The sequence below is a fragment of the Carassius gibelio genome, chromosome B2, assembly GCF_023724105.1.
Source record: "Carassius gibelio isolate Cgi1373 ecotype wild population from Czech Republic chromosome B2, carGib1.2-hapl.c, whole genome shotgun sequence".
Classification (NCBI taxonomy): domain Eukaryota; kingdom Metazoa; phylum Chordata; class Actinopteri; order Cypriniformes; family Cyprinidae; genus Carassius; species Carassius gibelio.
Window position 1 is genome coordinate 13156350 of NC_068397.1, and position 21789 is coordinate 13178138.

The following is a 21789-nucleotide window of genomic DNA, read 5'->3' on the forward strand; positions in this document are numbered from 1 at the left end:
GAGGGTACTGTCATGATCTTGTTTCTTTCTCTGTCTCTCTCTGCTTCTACCCTCTCTTTCTCCTGTCCCATTGTCAGATTGTGTGATGTAACCGATGAGTATCTACCATTGGCGTCTTCATGTTAGTGTTGTCCTGTCCTGTCTGGTTGAATCGGGGTTTGGTTAGTGTTTCTCTACCACTGCTGGAATTACTCTGTGCTCACCATTTGCACTCACAGAACCTTACCTGCAGAAAGCTGCTTCCGGCTCCTTCGTGAGCCCCTACGGGTCATCTTCTGTTTGTCTATTTCTCCCTCGCTTTTGTTGGAATACCTGTGGCCAGACTTGTGGCCAGACTCACATTTGAGTCCTCTCTCTCTCTCCATTATCATCACATGATGTCCACTGAGCAACATGATTGGCTCAAAGGTTCTATTCTGTCCTTCAATGTATCTTTTTATATACTATAAAAAGTGGGCTGTAGGGCTCTGTGTTATCTCTTTGCACACAGACTCAAGCTGTGTGTAAACCAGATCATTCCCTCCTGGGAATTAAAGCAATACAAAGACAAAACTCTGTTTGGTTTTAGTAACAGCGAATGATGGTGAGGAAGCAAGTGCAAGTGAATAGGATATTTAATAAACACAGTCAGAACACGATTAATATAAAACAGGATAACAGGTGGGTGAGGAGACATCTGATGGCGATCCGGGAAGTAACAATGTCCGATGGTGATCCAGGAAGTGGCGGTGAGGCGACGCAGCAGGAGAGTGTGACAGAGGAACTGAGATGAGCGAGCCGTGGGGGTGAGAGGTATAATCCGTGGGTGGTGAGGAGTGGATGGGATTCCAGAGACACAGACGATCCAACGAAGAGAAGAACACAGAGAACAGGAACGAGAGACCAGGCATAAACACAGGGAACTGCAAACAACGCTCAGACAAACACAAGACGAAAGACAGGTCAATAAGTAGGGATTGAGAAATGAGTAGTAGATGGTGTAGATTAACAATTAATGGAGACACCCACATGAAATAATCAGTGCTGATGCGAGATAAACACAAACTCCACCCACATCAAATCCAGAGGCCACGGTTACCAACTGTGACAGTTTTTCATTCTGTCTCTACAAACTGTTATTGAATTAGAATTTCCACGACAGTGGGAATATATTACTTGCAAATGGAAAAGATTCAAAGCATTTAAAATCCACAGGGATACTGACTTAATATAGCACTTTTAGCTTGTGATCAGGGTAAGCTGACTGGGCAACAATTCATAAAAAAAATCAGTACTGGTCTGTGTCTCCACACTGTATCTCCAGAAACAAATCTGTACTGATCCTGCAAAATGAAAATTCCAGATAAGTACAAAAATATACCATATAACAAACACAACCAATAATGGAAAATCTTGCTCTTCAAAAGAAATAAAAACCAAACAAACAAACAAACACACAAAAAAAACATTATTTCTAGAGGGTGGCTGATATATTCCTTATTACTGGTGGTTATAATATCGATTATAGACTTATATGCTACATTACAAGACCGGATATTTGAATTTTGTTCAGTGGCCTTAAATGTAATTTTAAATCATTTAGTAAAATACATAAATAATAATATATAATATACAAATGTCTTGGTCCACGCCAGAGTATGTGAGCGGAGTGGAGTGGCAACAATTTCCCCTCCGCGCTCAGAGCATTTAATAATCACTCCGCTCCAGCTCCGCTCCGGGTTCACAATTTCCCGCTCCCGCTCCACTCCGCGCTCAGTGATACCAGAAACACCGCTCTGCCTTCGCTCCGTGGCTAAAGTATTTCAGTATGTTTGAAATGTTATGTAAATAATGTAGCCTATATTAAAATAAAAAATAAATTAACAGGAGAGTTTCAAAGTGGTTTAGGCTATTGTGAGCAAACTTTTTTTTCCACATGCCAAACTAATAACATGGATGTCAGCATTAATATAATTACTGTATTCTGCTGTGCAAATTTTGTTTGTGATGAAAATAACAGTATTTTTTTTTTATCTACAGATCAATGCATTTCTTACAGATTTCTGCTCATTCAAAATCAGATACAGATGAAGTAACACTGTAAGATTACATTTGTTTGAATGCATTATTGCAAAAGCGATTGTTTGTGAATGTGCTTTAACTGTCTAAATCATGCTTCGACCCGAAAATATTCCGTAAAAGGAACAGACAAACTCCTTGAGAACTAACCTATAACTTCCCGCTCGGCTATTGTCGTCATTGTAACCTTCTGATTTGAGAGATCCATCTGTATCAAGCTATTGTTAAATATGTTTAACGTGAATACCTGCTAAATATGCAGTTATATTACGGGCCGTTGGCATGAATTGTACTCGTGATGGAGCGGTGGTGGAGCGCTCTTGGAGTGAGTGAAAACCACAACGCTCCGACTTTTAAAAAATCCGCTCCTCGCTCCTGTCAAAATCACACTGCTCCACTCCACGCTCCGCTCCCACTCCGCTCCGCTCACATACTCTGGTCCACGCACGTGATAACATTCCGATATCAGAATGCATTCATAGATAAATCATATAGGACACGATTAATTCCCCTCCCGAGTCCATATAGAACTGCCGGTGAAAGCTGCGGGAATAAATTAAGAATTAAGAAAACTTATATCAAGATATACTTACTCTATTCATTATCTGCAGTATGTAAAGTCTCATAAACATGCCGCTCCTCTGTTCTCCTTTGATCAGCGACACTCCCTCACTCGTCGCGACTCCAGAAACTAAAATAAAAGTTGGAACAGTAAAGTCCTGCCTAGAGCTAGAGTGGGCAAGCTGCATTTTACACGGGATTGCTTCTCCAACGCAATGAATGTGGAAATGGGCTTCTCCACACAGCTCACGCTGAAAAGCGACGCAGTGCCTTACTCAGAGACTGGCCTCATTCTCTCTTGCGCGGCTGCTTCACTAGCATCGTCAGATGCCGCTCGCGATGCGGGAGTTTAGACCACAGTTTGAGCCAGCAGCTCGAATTGATATGACTCAGGCCCTAGCCGTGTGTCCACAGACACCTCGACATCCTCCACTTCAGGTGAAGGTGTGGGAGAAAAGTCCTTCATATGAACGCTCTGTTGCAAAGCTACTAGCGTCACTACCATAGACAGTAAAAGAAATGTACACAGCGACCCCATTGGATTCAACAGAGACAAATTAAGTTCATTAGAAGCACGTACTTCCTGGGGGTCGAGCGAACTGCTAAGACTCAAACTGAGCTTGATGATGTAGATGTCATGTGAGCAACCTGTCTGACAATTGTAAGTCTTCTAATCGTTGTGCTAAGAGAAATCTGAATCACCCACCGAATCTTGCAGACGTTGTTGAATAATTTTGTCCCGTTGCTTTTATGGACTCTCTATGGGCTTCTCCCTAGACTTCATGCCTCCATTTTCCCCTGATTGCCTCATAGACAGTAAAAGAGAGCTTTTCACTTTTCAGCATTTTTCAAATATTGCCAATGGGTGGAGTCAGGCTCTGACCAGGGGTTTAGTTACCCTTTAAAAAAGCAGAGAGAAACCCGGCAACACACTGCGACGGATAACATTAGATAATTCAATCCAAAATAGTTGTCACCACAAAAAGAACAGCTTGTATCTATGTCAGACTTAAACCTTTCCAAAAACACTTTTGTTGGGTAAAATCTTTATAAAAATTTGAACGAGATTTCTCTAACCTTGTTAGTTATTATGTATTTTGAATACAGAGTTCATACTTTTTTTCCAATCAATATGATCAACCACATTTTTCCAATAAGACACCACATACGGAGTTGTTACAAGCTCCCTGTGAAAAAGTGTTCTGATCTTATAGTGATGAAGGATTGAAGGATATAGGTGATGAAGGATTTGACAAAAAGCATATTTTCCTACTGGGACATTTTTTAATCTCTGCTGAAGTAGCACGCCATCAGGACGTTTTTGCCGCACGCGCATAAAACAAAAGAGATTTTATTTGAATGAATGATGCATTTATATATTCAATTCAAGTTGTCCTAATTCACTGTGTAGTTAAACCAGAAACTTTTGTTAGATTCATTCATGACTCATTGACATAACTGAAAGTCATTTTGTACAGTGCAGTGTAGCGTAGTCTAATTAAAATCAAATGTATTTGAATTCAAATTAATTTTGTTAAAGGTCCCGTTCTTCGTGACCAATGTTTTAAACTTTAGTTAGTGTGTAATGTTGTTGTTAGAGTATAAATAATATCTGTAAAATTCTAAAGCTCAAAGTTCAATGCCAAGCGAAATATTTTATTTAACAGAATTCGCCTACAACATTAGACACATTTTGACACATTACATCAGCACGTTTTGCTGAGGACAGCTTCCTGAATCTCAATCAGTTTAATGCTGGATTCGCACAAAGATTATTCTTGAAAGATGGAGCAGTTCACTTTGTCTGGAGAAGGCGTTGTTTATGGACCACAACTGGTAAGTGTATTTTATTATTTAATTTGGTGCGTTTAACAGTTTCTGTAACTTACACAAAGGGCAACGCTGTTTAGCTTTGTTAACTAGATGTTAGGGCTGTGCAAAAAAATCGAATGCGATTTTCATGTGCATCTCGTCAGTAAAAACGCTCCTGTGATTATAAGTAGCTCTCCAGCACGTGCGTTCAGATCAGGATTGCCATTTTCAAAACAAATCCTGCCCACTTGCTTCTCAAAACTACTCCAAAACTAGCCCAATTGCGTTTCCAGGAGGGCAGCGTGCGCTAAGCTGGTGTCGAATCACAACACAGAAACCGCCGGCACAATCAGAACTCGTTACGTATTTCTGAAGGAGGGACTTCATAGAACAAGGAAGACATCAGCCCATTTTTTATGACAGCGAAAACAGCGGTATACAGATAGGTGAATAGTGTGAAAAATACTGTGTTTTTTTACATGCGAAACATGAACACATGTTATATTGCACACTGTAAACACAATCAAAGTTTCAAAAAAGCACGAAAAACGGGACCTTTAAGATCTGGTAAACTTTTGCTTGCAATTAATGCAATTAAATTGGAGTACACTGTATAAGGAAGTGTATTTAAGAAGAAATATACATTTCAAGTGCATTAATGCACATAGTATATATTATAGACATTTAAAATAAATTAACCAATACAAATTTATAATAATTATAAAAATATAATTTTGGAGAACACACTTAAGTTAAAATATAAAAATAAATATATTTCAGACATTATTATAAAGTCAATTTTTAAAAAGTGCACTTAAGTATGTTAAGACCTACACTTGTACCTGTACTTTCTTTAAATACACTTAAGTGGCATTTAATTAAAATTATATTATCTGCAAGTGCACTTTTTAAGTATACTTTTAATTAAGGGAGTGAGTGTAGAGCCTGGTTTACTTGCCACATCAGCAGTAGCACAAAGCATGCAGCAAATATGATGCAATTATTAAAGGGGTAATATGATGCATGAAATTATTAATTCAAATTATGCATGAAAAATGTTTAACCTATATTCCCTGGCAGCAAAACTGACCATGTGACTTGGGCTAAGTTTGTGCTTTAGAGGATATTGCACAGATGGTAGCCTATTTTCTCTGATTTTATATGTAACAAGATCAGCAGAATCATGGTTTTTTAAAACCAAATATATGTTGGTAACATTCGGGGCTTCTCTAAGAAAATAAGAGTTTAACAAATTTAATTTGACAGCTCCAGCAGGGTGCATTGCCACAACCCTTTCACCCTCCCATTTAACAAATTCCTCTTTTTGTGTTACATAAGTCATTACTGAGGTCTTGCTTCTAATTAGCAGCACTGCTCGATTACAACTCAGATGCACTCAGAAAGATGAAGAAAATAGTGATGGCATAGCATTCATTTTAGCAGTTCTTCGCTTTGTTACTGTGCGTTTAAATGTTTCGAAGTAGCAAATAAAACAAAGATTAATGGATTACGTTTTGTAAGAAAATACTACTATTTCAATGTCTCAAAACGATTAAACTGTATTAATCAAATGTTATTTATCAATCTGTCTTGAAGTCAGTGGTTGAATTTTATCTTCACAGAATCTCAGAATGAGTGTCATGTTTCGTAAACATTTATTTGGTGCCAACTTTATCTGAAATTTAAAAATGAGAAACTAAACACATTTTGTAATTTATTAAATGGCAACATCCCAACACCTACTAAAAGTAACATGTAATTAATAATCATATTAGGCCTAATGTTGTTGTTAGTGTAGCCTTTTTTGACATGCACAAGATGTAACCTCTTGGTATGCATATGGAAATTCCTTCACCTTGATAGGCTACTACCTGATAACCACTGCGCAGCGCCGACGAACACCAAGCTTCTCCAGCATAAAATTCACAATCAGTTTGTAATAATTTCAGGGTCGCATAGTTTACGCATGCGCAAAAGCGCTGCCCCTTCATCCCTCCCCCCACAACATAACGTGGAGCTGTCGGGGTCCGGTTTGTTGGAGCGGTTTGTCATCAGGAGCGTTGCAGCACATTTGGAGACGGCAGAGGCCAGAGGTTCTTCGCTCTTCATCAGGGCCTCAGCCCACTGAGTTCAGCCTCATCAGAGCAGGTCACATCTCACCTCATCTCAGCATGTCTAAAAAGAACGAAAACCCAGCGGAGGGCAAAGAGCCCGAGAGCAGCTGGAAAGACGCGATCTTCAATCCAAGAACTGGAGAATTCTTCGGTCGGACCGCGAGCAATTGGGGTGAGCTGACACGGTTGACACAAACCCTATGAACGGCATCATTTACACATCAGCTCATGCATGCAAGTTGAAATGAGCAGCTTACAGAAATATAACCATATACGGCGGATTTTGTTGCAGAATCTGTTCAGCCACAAGCATTTCAAGCATGAAGAGCCCATAGGGTCATGAATGAAGAATGAAAATGAGGAAAGCAATCGTTAAGGCATTCCGACATCTTGATGTCATCAACTCTTTCACTGATAACATCAGTGGCAATTTCGTGTTCACTCTCTGTGTTTTGAATAATCTACAGTGATAAATATGAAGCCCATCTCAGCATCTTCAGGTTTTAGCAGATTTTCTTCCTGTAAAACGATGGGGAAAAATCTGAGAATCTACATGATGATGTTTAAGAAAAATGGAAGCGACAGCAGTCCATTAACTACATTATTTTAAGGTGTTATTTTTTAAGGATTTTAAATGCAACGAAACGACTAACGTTACGTAAATGTTGCGCGTGCCGAAGATTCGTTTTCGGTGTGGCCTGAAAATTCACTGTGGTGTGAAAAAGGAGCCTCTGTAGATGCTAATATACTCTTCATTAGACACTAATGAATAATAATAATAATAATATTTTTATACCACACTGTGGTTTTCAATCTACGTAGGCTGCCTACATCTGTTTATTTATCAAAGCAAGGCTATTGTTTACCTTATCTACCGAAAATGTTTGTGCGCTGATTCCATAATGCTATCCTTAAAAAACAACATTATCAGTGTGCTTAAGTTATTGCTTAACGTGAGAGAAAGGCTAGTGTCATTAACCTTCTGTCCTCCCTGACCTAAGGCTCGTTATACACCGTGCCTAGTTATCTCATCGGAATGCCTTGGCTAGTAAAACTAGTCTAAAATATTGCAGAATGAGTAGTCTTCATATAGTCATAATAACGACCCCGATGGTCTAGAAACCCATTTATTCTTGTTCGTTCTGAGGAAAGACCTGAACGGTTACGTCAGAGCGGTCGGTAACATCAAAGTGACGTCGCTGAGCGCCGTGATGTCGTCTGGCCCGTAGGGAATCTGAAAGGGTTCTGTTTTCGCGCCTCACTAAACCTTCTGTGCAAATGACACATATGATTATTTTCGATCAACGATCAACTGCTGAATGGAAAATAACATTATTTTACATCAGGTGATTGCATAAATGAGTTTTAACTCATAAACATAAATGTGTATATATATATATATATATATATATATATATATATATATATAGGCCTGTACACAACAAACAGTCACTACTGTTGCACAATATTACAGCAAACCTGTTGCATTTATGGCAAATAACATCACAAAACCCATGGCGACCTTGCTCACAAAAACAACAGAAACCATTAAAGAAATTCTGTTTCCACTACAAATACCACTACAAACCATCGACTTTAAACCATTTAAACAATTAGGTAATGGTATCCTTTAGTGTGTTTTGGGACATGTTACATTAGGATTAGTGGTTTTAACAAAGGCCACCAGGCGACCAATTACCAGTAGAGCCCAACAGGCAACATTACCGTTTTCATTAAAACCAATACAATTTTCATTATAACCAGTAAGACCATTACAAATTATGTGAATCAGTGTCACAATACTCACACTGCACATGTGCCACAGTTGCCGGAGCTACTTTTCTTTGTGAATGAATATAACTGGGGCACCGTAAAAGCAGGGTGGGGGTTAGGATGATTCCAGGGGCCTGACGATAGAGGGGTCCCCCTGAGGGGCAACGCAATTGCACCATTTCAACCAAAAAATTAAAAATATGCTTTTTTGGCAGGGCTTAATTATTTCAGATCTGCCTAGCAAACAAATGATTACTGTGTACTGTGTTTCAGGCCTCATCCTCCTCTTTTACTTGGTCTTCTATGGCTTCTTGACTGCCATGTTTGTCTTCACTATGTGGGCAATGCTTCAGACGCTGAATGACGACACGCCAAAGTATCGAGATCGGGTTGCGTCCCCAGGTGCATTTTTCAGTTTTACAAACATTGATAGTAATAATGAATTGAAGATTGTAAATTAAAAGGGCTATTTTCAAACTCAATGTTATTCAGTTATGAGTTATTTAAAAAAAATACGTAAGAAACTTTTTTTCTATTTTGCAGGGTTGGCTATCAGGCCAAACTCTTTGAATATAGTTTTTAACAGATCAGAACCTCTTGGATATGGCCAGTATGTCCAGCATCTTGAATCGTTTCTGCATCGTAAGTGCTCTACAGTCCCCCCCTCCCCCACCTTTTAAATAATTTCTCATCTGGTTGTATGGTACTTGTTTATTTACAGTTTCTCTATTTTCCATTTCCAGAGTATAATGACTCAGAACAGGCCAAAAATGACTTGTGTATGGCGGGTCAGTACTCTGAGCAGGATGAGGAACCTCAGAAGAAGGTGTGTCAGTTCAGGAGGAGTTTACTCCAGCGTTGCTCCGGGATGGAGGACACCACTTTTGGCTATGCTAAAGGACAGCCCTGTGTTATTGTCAAGATGAATAGGGTGAGTAACCTTACATACACTGTTGTTCAAATAGTAAATTTTAATAATATTTCTCAATATTACTATGAATTACACACTACCAATCTATTGTTTTCAAGAGTAAAAATGTCTGGGTATTCATATCGACTTGACTGAGGGTGAATCAGGCTGATATTGTGTTGTTCCCTCAGATCATTGGTCTTAAGCCAGCTGGGGATCCATACATCAACTGTACATCAAAGGTAACAAAAGTCGACCTGTTTAATGGGGTGCCAAATAAAGAATGATTTACATTTTTTATATTAAGATATAGTAGATATTAGAATAAGAATATAAAGGACTTATATGTATTTATGGTGTTTATTTGTGGTTTAAAGCTGCAATTTGTATGAGAAATTTAGAAAATGGAACTAAAATGGCACAAATTCCTCAACACAACGTGCTGCCTGTGTCTCAGAGTAATCACAATTCTCGAACAATTACTTTCTCATCTACTAAACCATTTTCCGTTATCATTATTGTTTTGGCTATTTTGGCTTTGGTTTGCTAACTGAGGGCTCATGTAAAGATATAATAAAGGTAAAAATCAAAGGGCCAATCAAAGTACAAGATGCCAGCTAATCAAAGGTCTGATTGGTTCCCACACAGCCCCTCCCCTGTTTCATTGCTCTGTAAAACAGCAAAACCGTGTTGGGTGTTTGTAGTTGCCAGCGTTTCTTATGGATTTCAGCTTTAAGGTTTGATTTGTTGTTGTTGTGTTTCCTGCTTGGATTTCTAATTGTTAGTCTATCTTCTCTCAAGGGTGTTTTTTTTTCTTTTCTCCCTCCTTTTTTCTTTGTCTCTCATGTCTTTACTGCATGCTGCCAGTTGAACTCCTTTGTAAAGTGATGGGTAAGATCACTGTATATCTGGTCTCTCTCATTCTCCCGGTCTCTTTTTTTTTTGCTACTACTAGCGTGATTGAGGATGTCTCTTCTATGCTTTATCATTCCTTACCTTAAATTTCCTGCAAAGCCACAACATACACATATTTTGCACAATCTAGTGAGAATTAGGGATGCATCCTGATTTGTTTAATATAATCAAAACTGGAATGAAATAAACTAAATATAAACCAATGAAAACTAAAATATTATTAACAAAAAAAAATTTATGTACAGTGTGAAACGGATAATATTTTTGTGATTTGTTAAAGATTAAATAAGTGTTATTCAATTATTAATGTTTTATTGATTAACATAGACCGTTAAATGGCAGCTTTAAAAAAAAAGGTTGAGAAAGTGAGCTGCACAGTTAAATATCTGTAATATTAGCCGATTTGGTACTGATAACTCGTGCATCCCTAATCAGAATCAGTTTTCCATTATCACAACGGTTACCATCTGATTATTTTCTTAATGAGTTGCTACTATTGAACAAGAAAGATTGCTAATACTAATTCATTTAGCATGGCATAGCAGCAGAATGACTTCTAGCACTTGTTTACTCCAAAGCAGCAGTCTGCTTCGTCTGTTCTCTGCTGGGATACATTATGCTCTGCATCCAAATGTATTTTTCTGCTACAGCTACTGTATATGTCATTGATGATTTATATTATTGTTAGAACTACATCAAACGGCATCATCCACTCTCACCAAGCGACAGCCTGCTGTCTTCAGTTGTCTGATGGTATTTTCTTCTTTCTCTTTAGAGTGGGAAACCTCTCCAGATGCAGTATTTTCCCCATGAGGGGACTATTGATAGGATGTACTTTCCTTACTATGGGAAGAAAACACATGTAAGTATAGAGCTCAGAACATGCTTTTTATTTTTTTACATAATACACGTATGTGTGCTGTGCATATTATGTATGTATAAATACACTCACATGCATATGTGTATATATATATATATATATATATATATATATATATATATATATATATATATATATATATATATATATATATATATATATATATATATATGTATATGTATAGAAAAATATGTTGTTTTTATATTAAATATATTAATTTCTGATATAAATTATATTAATATTGACAGATAAATATTAATACTGTGTGTGTGTGTGTATGTGTGTGTACACGATTAATCATTTGACAGCACTAGAATAGCTCACCCTTAAAATGAAAATTTGCTTAAAATGTACTCACCCTCAAGCCATCCAAGATGCAGATGATTTTGTTTCTTCATTGGAACAGTTTAAGAGAAATGTTAGCATTACATCATTTGCTCACCAATAGATCCTCTGCAGTGAATGGGTGCTGTCCGAATGTACAAAAAGCTGATAAAAACATCACAATAATACACAACACAAAGTCCATAAATTAAAATCTTGTGAAGCAAAAAGTAATAAACAAATCCATTATCATCAAGATTTCTCCAGTAAAAGAGGATCCATCGGTGAGCAAGTGATGTTATGCTATATTACTCCAAATCTCTTCTATTCAAGAAACAAAATCATCTACATCTTGGATGGACTGAGGTTGAGGAAATGTTCACCGTATTAGAATTTTTTAACTATTCCTAGTTTAAAGAAATGTTTCAGGTTCAATAACATTTAAGATCAATCGTCAGTATTTCACAAATTGGCCTTTTCTGTGTATCCAGTTTTAAAACATTGTTGCCATAATACAATGCCATAGACTTACTGTATGCAAAAATTATGTGAACAGCTGTTTTACTAGTAATTATAGTATGATTTAGTTTAACTTGTATTAAACCCAGAATATTCCTTCATTATACAATATGTGACCCTGGAGCACAAAACCAGTCTTAAATCTCTGGGGTATATTTGTAGCAATAGCCAAAAATACATAGTATGGGTCAAAATTATAGATTTTTATTTCATTTAGTAAAGATCATGTTCCATGAAGATATTTGGTAAATTTCCTACTGTAAAAATGACTATTAAAACGTCATTTTTGATTAGTAATATGAATTGCTAAAGACTTAATTTGGACAACTTTAAAGGTGAATATCTCAGTATTTAGATTTTTTTTTGCACTCTCAGATTCCAGATTTTCACATAGTTGTATCTCGGCCAAATATTGTCCTATCCTAACAAACCATACATCAAATGAAAGCTTATTTATTCAGATGTATACTTCTCAATTTCGATAATTGACCCTTATTACTGGTTTTGTGGTCCAGGATCACTTATAATACTACATCTTAATTTAAGTGTGTATAGTGAAGTACACTTTTTTTTCACCCTGGTTGTTCTGTCTCTGGTCATCTGTAGGAGGGTTATGTTCAGCCTCTGGTTGCTGTAAAGCTGTTGCTTAAGAAGGAAGACTACAACTCTGAGCTGTTTGTAGAATGCAAGGTAGAGGGCTCCAACCTCAAGAACAACGACGAGCGTGACAAGTTTCTCGGTCGCGTCACCTTCCGGGTTCTGGTGACCGAATAACGCAGCTTCTGGTACAGACGCTGAAGGGAAACTTGCACTACTTTTCTCCCTTTCATCCCTGTCCTCCTTTTAAACCCCCACTGTATGTCCTGCATGTCCTCAGCAGGTCTCAAGGAGCTAACTTAACTCTCCACAGACAGGCATGACTGATTGATTTCTGTTAATGAATCCCACTCACCGTGTCTTCACAGGATCCCTGTTTAGTCTTCTGTCTAGCACCGCCTCCTGCTGAAGACATGAGTGTCTCAGAACATTTAATTGTACTCAAACCCTGGCCCTCGCATTCCCTAGATGTTTTGAATTCTTTAACGTCATTACGTTGTACTCTTAAAGGGGTTTTGTTTACATTGTGATCCAAGAGATAAGTTAGTTGATATCTAAATCCTTAGCTGGTGTTTTTGTGTTTGTGTTGCCCGGTGTGAATATATTTAATGATCGTATTGTCATATTGCTAGAAGATTTATGAAAAAAAAGAAAAGAAAAAAGTGGCATTATTTGACACACTGTTGAAATATGAACTACGTAAAGAGCCACATTTGTAACCTAAATTATTTTCATAACCTCTGCATGGATCCTCGTTCATGCAGATGCCTTAAGAGCCATTTAACATCTTGGTACAAATGCTATTTTGACAAATAAAAAGAAAACAAATAAGTGGTGGTTGTAGATTGTCTGTAATATCCTGGATGTACCACAGGATGGCGTTAGGATATAATGTTGTCTAACAGTAACTTTTTTTTTCTTACAAATTACAGTTGTGTTGAGTAGCTTTTTTTGCATTTACATTTGAACTCATTCTCTTACTACACTGAATCATGTGTTTGGCGTCATATGTTATATACGTTTAATTTAAACATGTCACAGTGCTCAACCAAACATAGCACTGTGTGTTCCTGCCAACAGCTATCAATAAATCAGCAGTTTGCGTCAACCGATTAGCTGACCACATTTAGTCACAGACATGGGAATCTGCTTCAGTCTGTACATAGATGGACTTTTAAGCTGGCCAGAGTTTCATGTAACTGATGCAGTCATCTGTTTAGCGTACAATTCATTTTTAAGTTTTCTTTATTATTATTATATAACTGCTTAATTTGAACATTTTTAAGGCTGACTAATCACATTTACTTTATTCTATTGACATTCCTGGTTTCAAACAGTAAATAAAAAAACTTATCTGGATTGTATTAAAAAAAATAGTTTCCATATTATATAATAATTTACTTTGGTCTGTGAAAAATATAAATTATAGTCAAAAAAAATTATATATATATATATAGGATGCAGTTATTTAATTTTGAAAACAATATGTTTTTCACAAAGTATTTTTAAAATATATAACTGCTATTTCCTATATTTCAGGAAACAGTTAGATTTATTATTATCATATTTTGTGTTCTTTGGTGTTAAAAGTGTGAGAACTCCTGGCTTCTGACAAACACGGCAAAATCAAAACTCCCAACAAGATTTTATTTTTCCCTCTAGATGTGAAAGGACACTCTCACAAACACTGCTTCTTACACACATAAGCTAATTTTCCGCATTAGTGGTTATTGGTTCACATAAGGAGGAGTGGCATCTGTTTGGCTTAACAGGGTCTTTAGCTTTCCCATCTGAAGAATTTTCTGATTACTACTTCTCCACTAAAAATCGTATGCAGACCCGCATATTAATAGTAATATCCACATCATCTCTACATGTACAATGCCTAAAAAAGCTGATTTTACAGTCTTTAAACGCAGGAAGCAGTTTCATTCGTGTGTACTGAACCCCACTGGTATTTCTATGCTCTCAGAGGTGATCATAAATTGGTAAATCTGGTGAGAGTGACTTTTCTTGGTTCAGCAAATCAGACTGGAGGTTACAAGGATTAGAGGTTGATTTAAGTACGCGAGTATAAGCCAGATTATCGCCTTACAAGATAAGTGTGGTGTTCTGAATTCAGCCCAGAACTTTTCAGGCGGTCTGTGATTTGACTCCTTAATCTGGGGAATATATTTTGAGTTTTTTTTTAAGAAAGCGCCAACATGTGGGTACATTTTAAGAGCACTACATGAGAGATTAAACTTCTGATTTAATGATCTCAAATAACTCCGTTAAATTTGCTGATTTGAAACCGAATTAGCACCAAGAACCAACATTATGAGAGGGGGTAAAAGCTGGGAAATAAATCTGTAAAAGAAATAAACTTTTTATTGACCCATTTTGAATACATGCCCCTGTTGAATACCTGAAATCTCTAAACCTTATATAAAATAACATCCTGTCATTATTACTTGCCTCAAAAAGACACAGAACAAATTCATTTGCAGACAGGTAGTTTGTTCCACTTTATGTCACAATAACAATTGTTTGCTGTTGCTCATCATCATAGAAGCAACACCACTCAAGACTGGAAGAGGGCATAACCTACACCTTGGTTACATCGTGCGACTGGTGAGGATTTAGCAGACGAATCCGTGCCAAAGCCCACTATCTGTGCCCTTGAGGACTGACCTCTTTCAGCTGAAGTTATCTGTAAAGGAAGGCTGTCTGCTGTGTACACATTTACCACTCTGTTATGATGGGACATGAGAACGAAACACAAATGGAATTACCTTTAAATGCTAAACAAGCAAGCTCTGATTTCATTTCATTTCAGAGCTAATAATATATGTTGATTTATTCATATTTATATGTACATATTTATACACACAAGGTGCAGAATCAGAAAAGCACTGCTATCAAAGATCACAAACGTGGAGGTCATGAGTTTATAATTAGTGCGACATTCTCTACAACAGAGATCGTCAGAGCTCTGTTAAGCAATTACATTCAAATGCACTTTGTTAGCATGTAGATGTTTCAGGCCCACATGGAGTCTGTGAAATTGGAGCACACACCATTAGAACATTTTTGCATCCTTCACAATTATTTTGTTACACATTTTCACAAATTTGACCCTGTGATGGACTAGCCATTTCCCTGTCCCGCTTGAGATGCTGGGACAGGCTCAAGCAACCCTAGGACAAATGGTTGATCGATTGGTGGATAGAGGAACTCTGGCTCAATTAATTTAGCTTTCAGCTACCTGTAAGCTTGTAGAACATGCCACAGAATTCCAAATTCAAACAACGAGAACGAATTCCGCAGATTCCATCTGGGCCTGACCTTCAGTAGCCTCTTAAAGTCTTACAATGAGTATGTGTACAGTAGATGCCAATTGTGTACTAGCACACAGTGAACTAATCCACAAAATAAACTGTGATTTGGCAAAGGCAGGAGATGTTTGAAACACAAGCTGCTGCTTTTTAGGTATGACTCCACTTTGCATATCAACGCATCTCTGCCTTCTGATCACAAACTGCTGCCGATTACACTGAGTCGCTATTGTTACATAACAATCTTTAGGTGGCTTGTAGTCTTCTACTCTTCTAGCATCTTCTCAATTGGGAATAGTACTTTTACTTGCTCCCCCTGTTGGATAGGAGGTTGACTACTTCACGAGACATAAAGGAACTGCAGAGAAGACCTTTCCTGACTGGTCCAAAGCTCAGTCCACCACATCATGGGTGGTCTAAAGTGTTTCTCAGACCATGTGGCTGTGCAGCTGAAGCAATAAGAATCTCCTTCTATGCTACAATGGACTAATGTCCCAACTCTGTTGTCACGGTCCACTCTTCTTCGAAACAGAGCACAGTTTCATTCATATTAGTGATGCCATTGAAAGCATTTGCTGGGGTGGCTGGATTGGTCCTCTCACAGAAGCGTGCAAGTGCCTGATTTCTTATCACCATCTAAACCACCGGATGATTCTTTCCGGTTGGGGTCGTTGAGCTCATCAAAGAGTCCAGTGTCAATCATCTCCTTTTGCCAGGCAATGGACACAGCACCCGTGCTAAACTCCTTGAAGAACTTGTCATCCTTTGCATCAAACTCTATACCCTTGATTTCAGAGAATTCGGCAATGTCACCTGTATCCTTTGCATAGACAACGTTGGGTTTGGGCACCCAGGGTGGATCGATAAGGCCAGCCTCCAAACGAGCAAAGTTGATGGACTTGAACCACTCATGCTTCCTTGGATCATCACCCCTGTGAATATAGTACACGTAACAATTACACAATCTGGTCATTCGGGAAAAAGGAGTTTGATGCATTTCACAATCTCGCCATTAACTGGTTCAAGAAAACCAAGGCTTAGGGTCATTATTACATTATAATTTGGCCCAAAAGAAAGGATTTAGGTTGACCATATAGGATTTTAGACCTAGAAAATCATCTTTACCCAGGCATACAAATTTGATACAATAGCTCTGACCTGAAGGACACTATCGAAGAATATTGTAGTAAAAGATTTCTAACAGGTTAGGGTCCACATATCCTGCTTTGACACCTCAGATCTGAAGGATCAGGAGGTTAAGATGGATAGAAGGACTTACTTGCAGCCAAGACGTTCATCAACCTTCTTCTTGAGGAACTGCTTGATTATGTCTATAGTGGGGGCGTTAAAGTTCTTATGCTCAAACTTAGGTTCCTCGTTAATGATGCGCCTCTGTACCTCCTCCTTCTCCACCTTCTCCTTCTTAGCTTCAGGGCCTTTGAACGGGGTGTAGCCAGCTACCATTTCATAGATACTGCAACCAAGAGCCCACCAATCCACTGATGTCCTGTATGGGGTTTCAGTGAGGATTTCAGGTGCCATATATGCACCCGTTCCAGCCTGTGAAAATAGAGCCAAAGCGTTTGAGGGACAAAAGTTCAGACTGAACTTTTTTAATATGATCATTTCCCATAGGAATCTGTATAGATTCTTTGTATGAAACTGTCATGGTTTGAAGAGCATATCTGTTTGTCAGAGGAGTTTATTAAGGTAACAGCATTCTAGAAGTAGAGTATTTTATGTAAGTATTACCCTACTTGTACCTCATTTTCTCTCTTTGCCAGATGGAAGAAGCTTAATTGTAATCCTCTACTACCTGTCAGGAGTCATGTGCCGATCCACTGTGATGAAGCGGACAGTCTGGTTATATAAAGACATCCATTCTTAGGCTCAAATGCACATGTGCACCTTTGTGTACAAAGATATGCTTTCACTTAGAGTCATTCATTACTAACTAAATTTACTTGCATGGCTTTAGAATTAAGACAGACCAGTATGGGTACATAAAAATACTATTTATGGAATTTAAGGCATGGTAATATATAGTTACAATACTATCATACTGAATATCTAATATGTTTCAGTCAAAAGCATTGTTTTTTGGCTAAATAATCAATCCTTAAGCAGGTAATTTGCTAGCAGTTTATACTTCAAGAGGAAAACTCTCCGGAAATGTAGAGAACTAAGATATAGTAGTCATCAGGGTTAGGCTCAGTCAAGCTAAAATGTACAGATTACATGGGAAAAGATGCACGGTCATTGTGCTAGACTAGCATTATTAGAATATCTAAACTAGATTGACCTAGACCTCCAGACCACTGAAGCTATAATTTGTGAAATCTTACATAAATCAAACTGCTGGATCATGGCAACAAAAGTTGTTAGATATCAAGAACAGTTAATAAAGTGTTCAAGAAAGACAAGGAAACGAGAGCAAAGAGCAGCGATAAACAAAGAGCCTTTAAACATATAAAATTCATGGGACAAATATATAATGTAGCACTTCCCCAGCCTTTGGCGATCTGATCAGAGACAGATTTGTGTAATTCTGCCTAAGAGGATCAGGAGTGTAAAGCCAACCAAACCCCCGGTGGTTCAGCTTGGGCTTCAACTTGCATTGAGGACTCAAGAAGGGCATGGGATAATAAGCTTTAGGTCACTGCATGAAAGTTGTTTCATTTTGACATTTGACAATATATCAAAAATGAACAAGTCATGAGGGGCAACACCGAGTATACAACCTCGTTTTTTTCCAGCAGAGTGAGCTTAAGAAATATAAGACCAAACAAAACCAAAACAATGTAAAGTTGACGGACAACACAATGAAGGTAGTATATTACCTCTGTCATAAGCACAATGGATCTTTACCAATGCCATTTGTCATTACAAATGTAGCTTCTAACACTTTAAACCATTTAGTTAGATAACTACTTTCTAAAACACCTTCTGGGAATAAGTTAAAGGTTCAGTTAACCTAATTTATGTTGTGCTGTAATTTAATTGGTTATTTTCATCAGTCAATTTCATCAAGCTTCCTAGTTGCTAACGGTGATGGAATTTTACTATCAATAATGTTGCACTACATTAATAAACTTTATAATAGTTATAGATTATTATCCAGGTGTGATTATTGCACCTCTATATATATTAATGAAGAATCCTCCTAATCACAATTATCTGTGGCTTACCAATGCAAAAGCTTAAAGAGACGATGAGCTAAGGGTGCAGGTAAGGACACTGCAGCTAACTGCAGTCTTTGGGTCTGTTCACTGATGTAGCTGTACTCGGGTTGATGAAGATCACCAGGAATTATATAACAGACAAAGAATACCATGCTAACACGGCCGTAATCCTGATTTACTGTGTAAAAGACGAGTAATCTAAGGTGCCTAACAGTGTTACTGAAAATCTCTATAGTCCTGGAGACATACAAGGACTGCTAAACATAAAGTAAAGAAATACTTTAACTAGACCAGTGATCTCAAACTCTGTTCTGAGGACCACTGTCTGTAATGGGATCCAAGTGTCCTGCAAGTTGATGGACTAATTTAAAAAGTGACTAAAATAATAATTATAATTGCAAAAAGCAGAAAGGTCTATTAATTAATTGAGTATTTAACTAGCTGATTGGGTTCAGTTTATCATGTAAGTGTTTCTGTTTTCTCACAGTGATGTAGCTCGGAGGTACGCGTCAGTGTGTGACCCAACTTAGCTAATGGATTGATGTTCCCCAAATCCCCAAATATCATATGGAGTTTTAGTTAGTCTCCTTTAGTAGTTTGAGAATGACTCTCCATGCTATTTATCTCATACAAGCACACCCGGTTGTTATCTGTGCCTTTAATGCAACTGATCACAGCATAGATGCGATCAACTCACCTTCTGGGTGGTGGTCTTTCCAACAGGAATCTCCACAGCGAGACCAAGATCTGAAAGACGGCACTGGCCTTGGCTATCTAACAGCACATTCTCTGGCTTCATGTCACGGTACACAATGTCCATGTTATGCAGGTGAAGCATCCCGGTTGTAATCTGCGCTGTATAATAGACGATCCGTTCCATTTCGATACCCTTCTCGCCAATGTTATAGATGTGATACTTGAGGTCACCTCCATTCATCAAGCTCATGACCAGACAGAGATGGGTCTTAGTGTCGTAAGCATAGGCCAGGCTGACAATGAACAGACTGTTGACCTTCTCCAAGATCTTCTTCTCTAGCAGGGCCATTTTCTCGCCATGTTTCTTCTTGAGGCGCTTCTTGCAGAGCTTCTTGCAGGCATACATCTGGCCGGTGTTCTTAACCTGCACTGCACACACCTGGAAGTGTATGTGATTGACATGGTTAAGTTTGAGAGACTACATCATTGTACAGTAACTTTGATTTAAGACATTTTAGCATCTCCTAGTTAAGGCTGGCCATTTACATTATATTCTAATAGATTGCAGAACATACCTCTCCAAATCCGCCTTTTCCAAGTGTCCTGAATTCATAAAAGTACTTTTCAGTGATTGGCTGTTTCTCGTACTCTTTCCACTGCAAAAACTTTTCAAATAATTCGCTTGTCTGGTAATCTGTAAACGGCTTGCCTTTTAGGAACTCTTTGGTGGCCTCCTTCACCTGCCCCATCACCTCCTCGAAGTCTTTGTCAGTAACCGCTTTGCACTTGGTTGCCACATCTCCAGTCAGGAAGGTGAGGAAGCTCTTGGAGCCATCTTTGCAGAACTTATTGATGATATTTGTGCGGGCCTTGTCTTTGGCAGCGGCCTCTGACAGCTCCCAATCATTCAGATCATCCAGAAATTCTGCAGCAGCATTGCACTCTGGCCCCGCTTGATCCAGGTACTGGCGAAAAAACCTTTTTCCGATAGGTTGCTTTTCGCAGAGGGATTCAAAGTCCTTGTCCAGAGTCGACCTGAGTGCCGCACATTGTTCAGGCTTGGGTAGAGAGAGACTTCGGCGACGTTTCTTCATTTCCTTGTCATCACCCCCTTGGGCTTTTAGGTAGGCCGTGTTGGCCACCAAGTTATCAAGTCCCCCCATGTCACACATTGTGGCGGCTGTGTCGGGCTAGTCACCCCACAGAAATGGAAAGCTGTATGCGGTATCAGGCTAGAAGATGACTGCCAGTGCGTTTGTGTGACTCGCTTCGAAGCCAAGGTGCGAATGAGCCACTAAGACACACTGACAACCCAGTAATTACTCATTTAGAATTAAATACCTGCAAGGGATTTTCACTTAAGTATATTTGTGCGGTCTATACTCAGCTACTATTCAAGGAAAGGAACTTATAAGAGGGTTCTCCTACTAAGAAGCTTTAGGGCTGACTATATTTAGGAAGATGCAGAGCGCTAGTAAACGGATGGCCATCGGGCTCTGTTGTCTAAACATAAATGGTGATACGATGAGAGAGAGAGGAGCAAAAATGTGAGAGCTAACAGCTCAGCATTGAGTGTACAAAATGCTGAGGCTAGCAGGATGCACTAAAACTTCCTCCTGTTGTTTATAGGCCAATGGCTAATGTGCTATTGCCAAACCAAATACCAAATAACATTTATTTACAAAATCAATAATACCATTTTGAATCATTTTACTTACTGATTTGAAATATTAGCAGTTTGACTATTTGTAATTTATCATAATCATTTTGGCAAATATACTTTTTTAAATTTCAAAACAATTGATTCAGAAGGATTTGTTGTAAGAATCTAGTCAAAAAGTGTGTCAGTATGTTCCTGCCACATGCTTTCTGTCTTTACTAGAGTACGTTCACTCAACTATTCATTCTGAGCTATCACATTTTTCATATGCTCTGGCACTGTGTGATAAAAGTACAAAATTATGCTAAATTATAATATTGTGGGAAAGAGAAAAGCTTAATTTTGTTCATTATTGAGCATGTCATACCATTTATGCAGGAATAAAGTTGATAAATAATAAGTACAATTTATGATGAAGTGATTTACTTTGAATGCAAGTAAAAGGCAATAATCTTGTGTCACAAATTCTGA

The 21789-nt window shown here is 38.1% G+C and overlaps 2 protein-coding genes across 2 annotated transcripts; one reads left to right on the forward strand and one right to left on the reverse strand.

Annotated features, from left to right (window-relative positions):
* Positions 1-6433: 6433 nt before the first annotated feature.
* atp1b3a (ATPase Na+/K+ transporting subunit beta 3a) lies at positions 6434-13294 on the forward strand. The gene is made up of 7 exons (XM_052547649.1): positions 6434-6717; positions 8592-8720; positions 8862-8960; positions 9062-9249; positions 9420-9470; positions 10919-11005; positions 12473-13294. Exons 1-7 carry the CDS (start codon positions 6603-6605, stop codon positions 12638-12640), a joined length of 837 nt encoding a protein of 278 aa, XP_052403609.1. The 5' UTR covers positions 6434-6602; the 3' UTR covers positions 12641-13294.
* Positions 13295-14813: 1519 nt separating this feature from the next.
* Positions 14814-20961, reverse strand: grk7a (G protein-coupled receptor kinase 7a). The gene is made up of 4 exons (XM_052547669.1): positions 20234-20961; positions 19660-20097; positions 17060-17340; positions 14814-16712 (listed from the first exon to the last, which is right to left on the reverse strand). Exons 1-4 carry the CDS (start codon positions 20828-20830, stop codon positions 16379-16381), a joined length of 1650 nt encoding a protein of 549 aa, XP_052403629.1. The 5' UTR covers positions 20831-20961; the 3' UTR covers positions 14814-16378.
* Between the last annotated feature and the right edge of the window lie 828 nt (positions 20962-21789).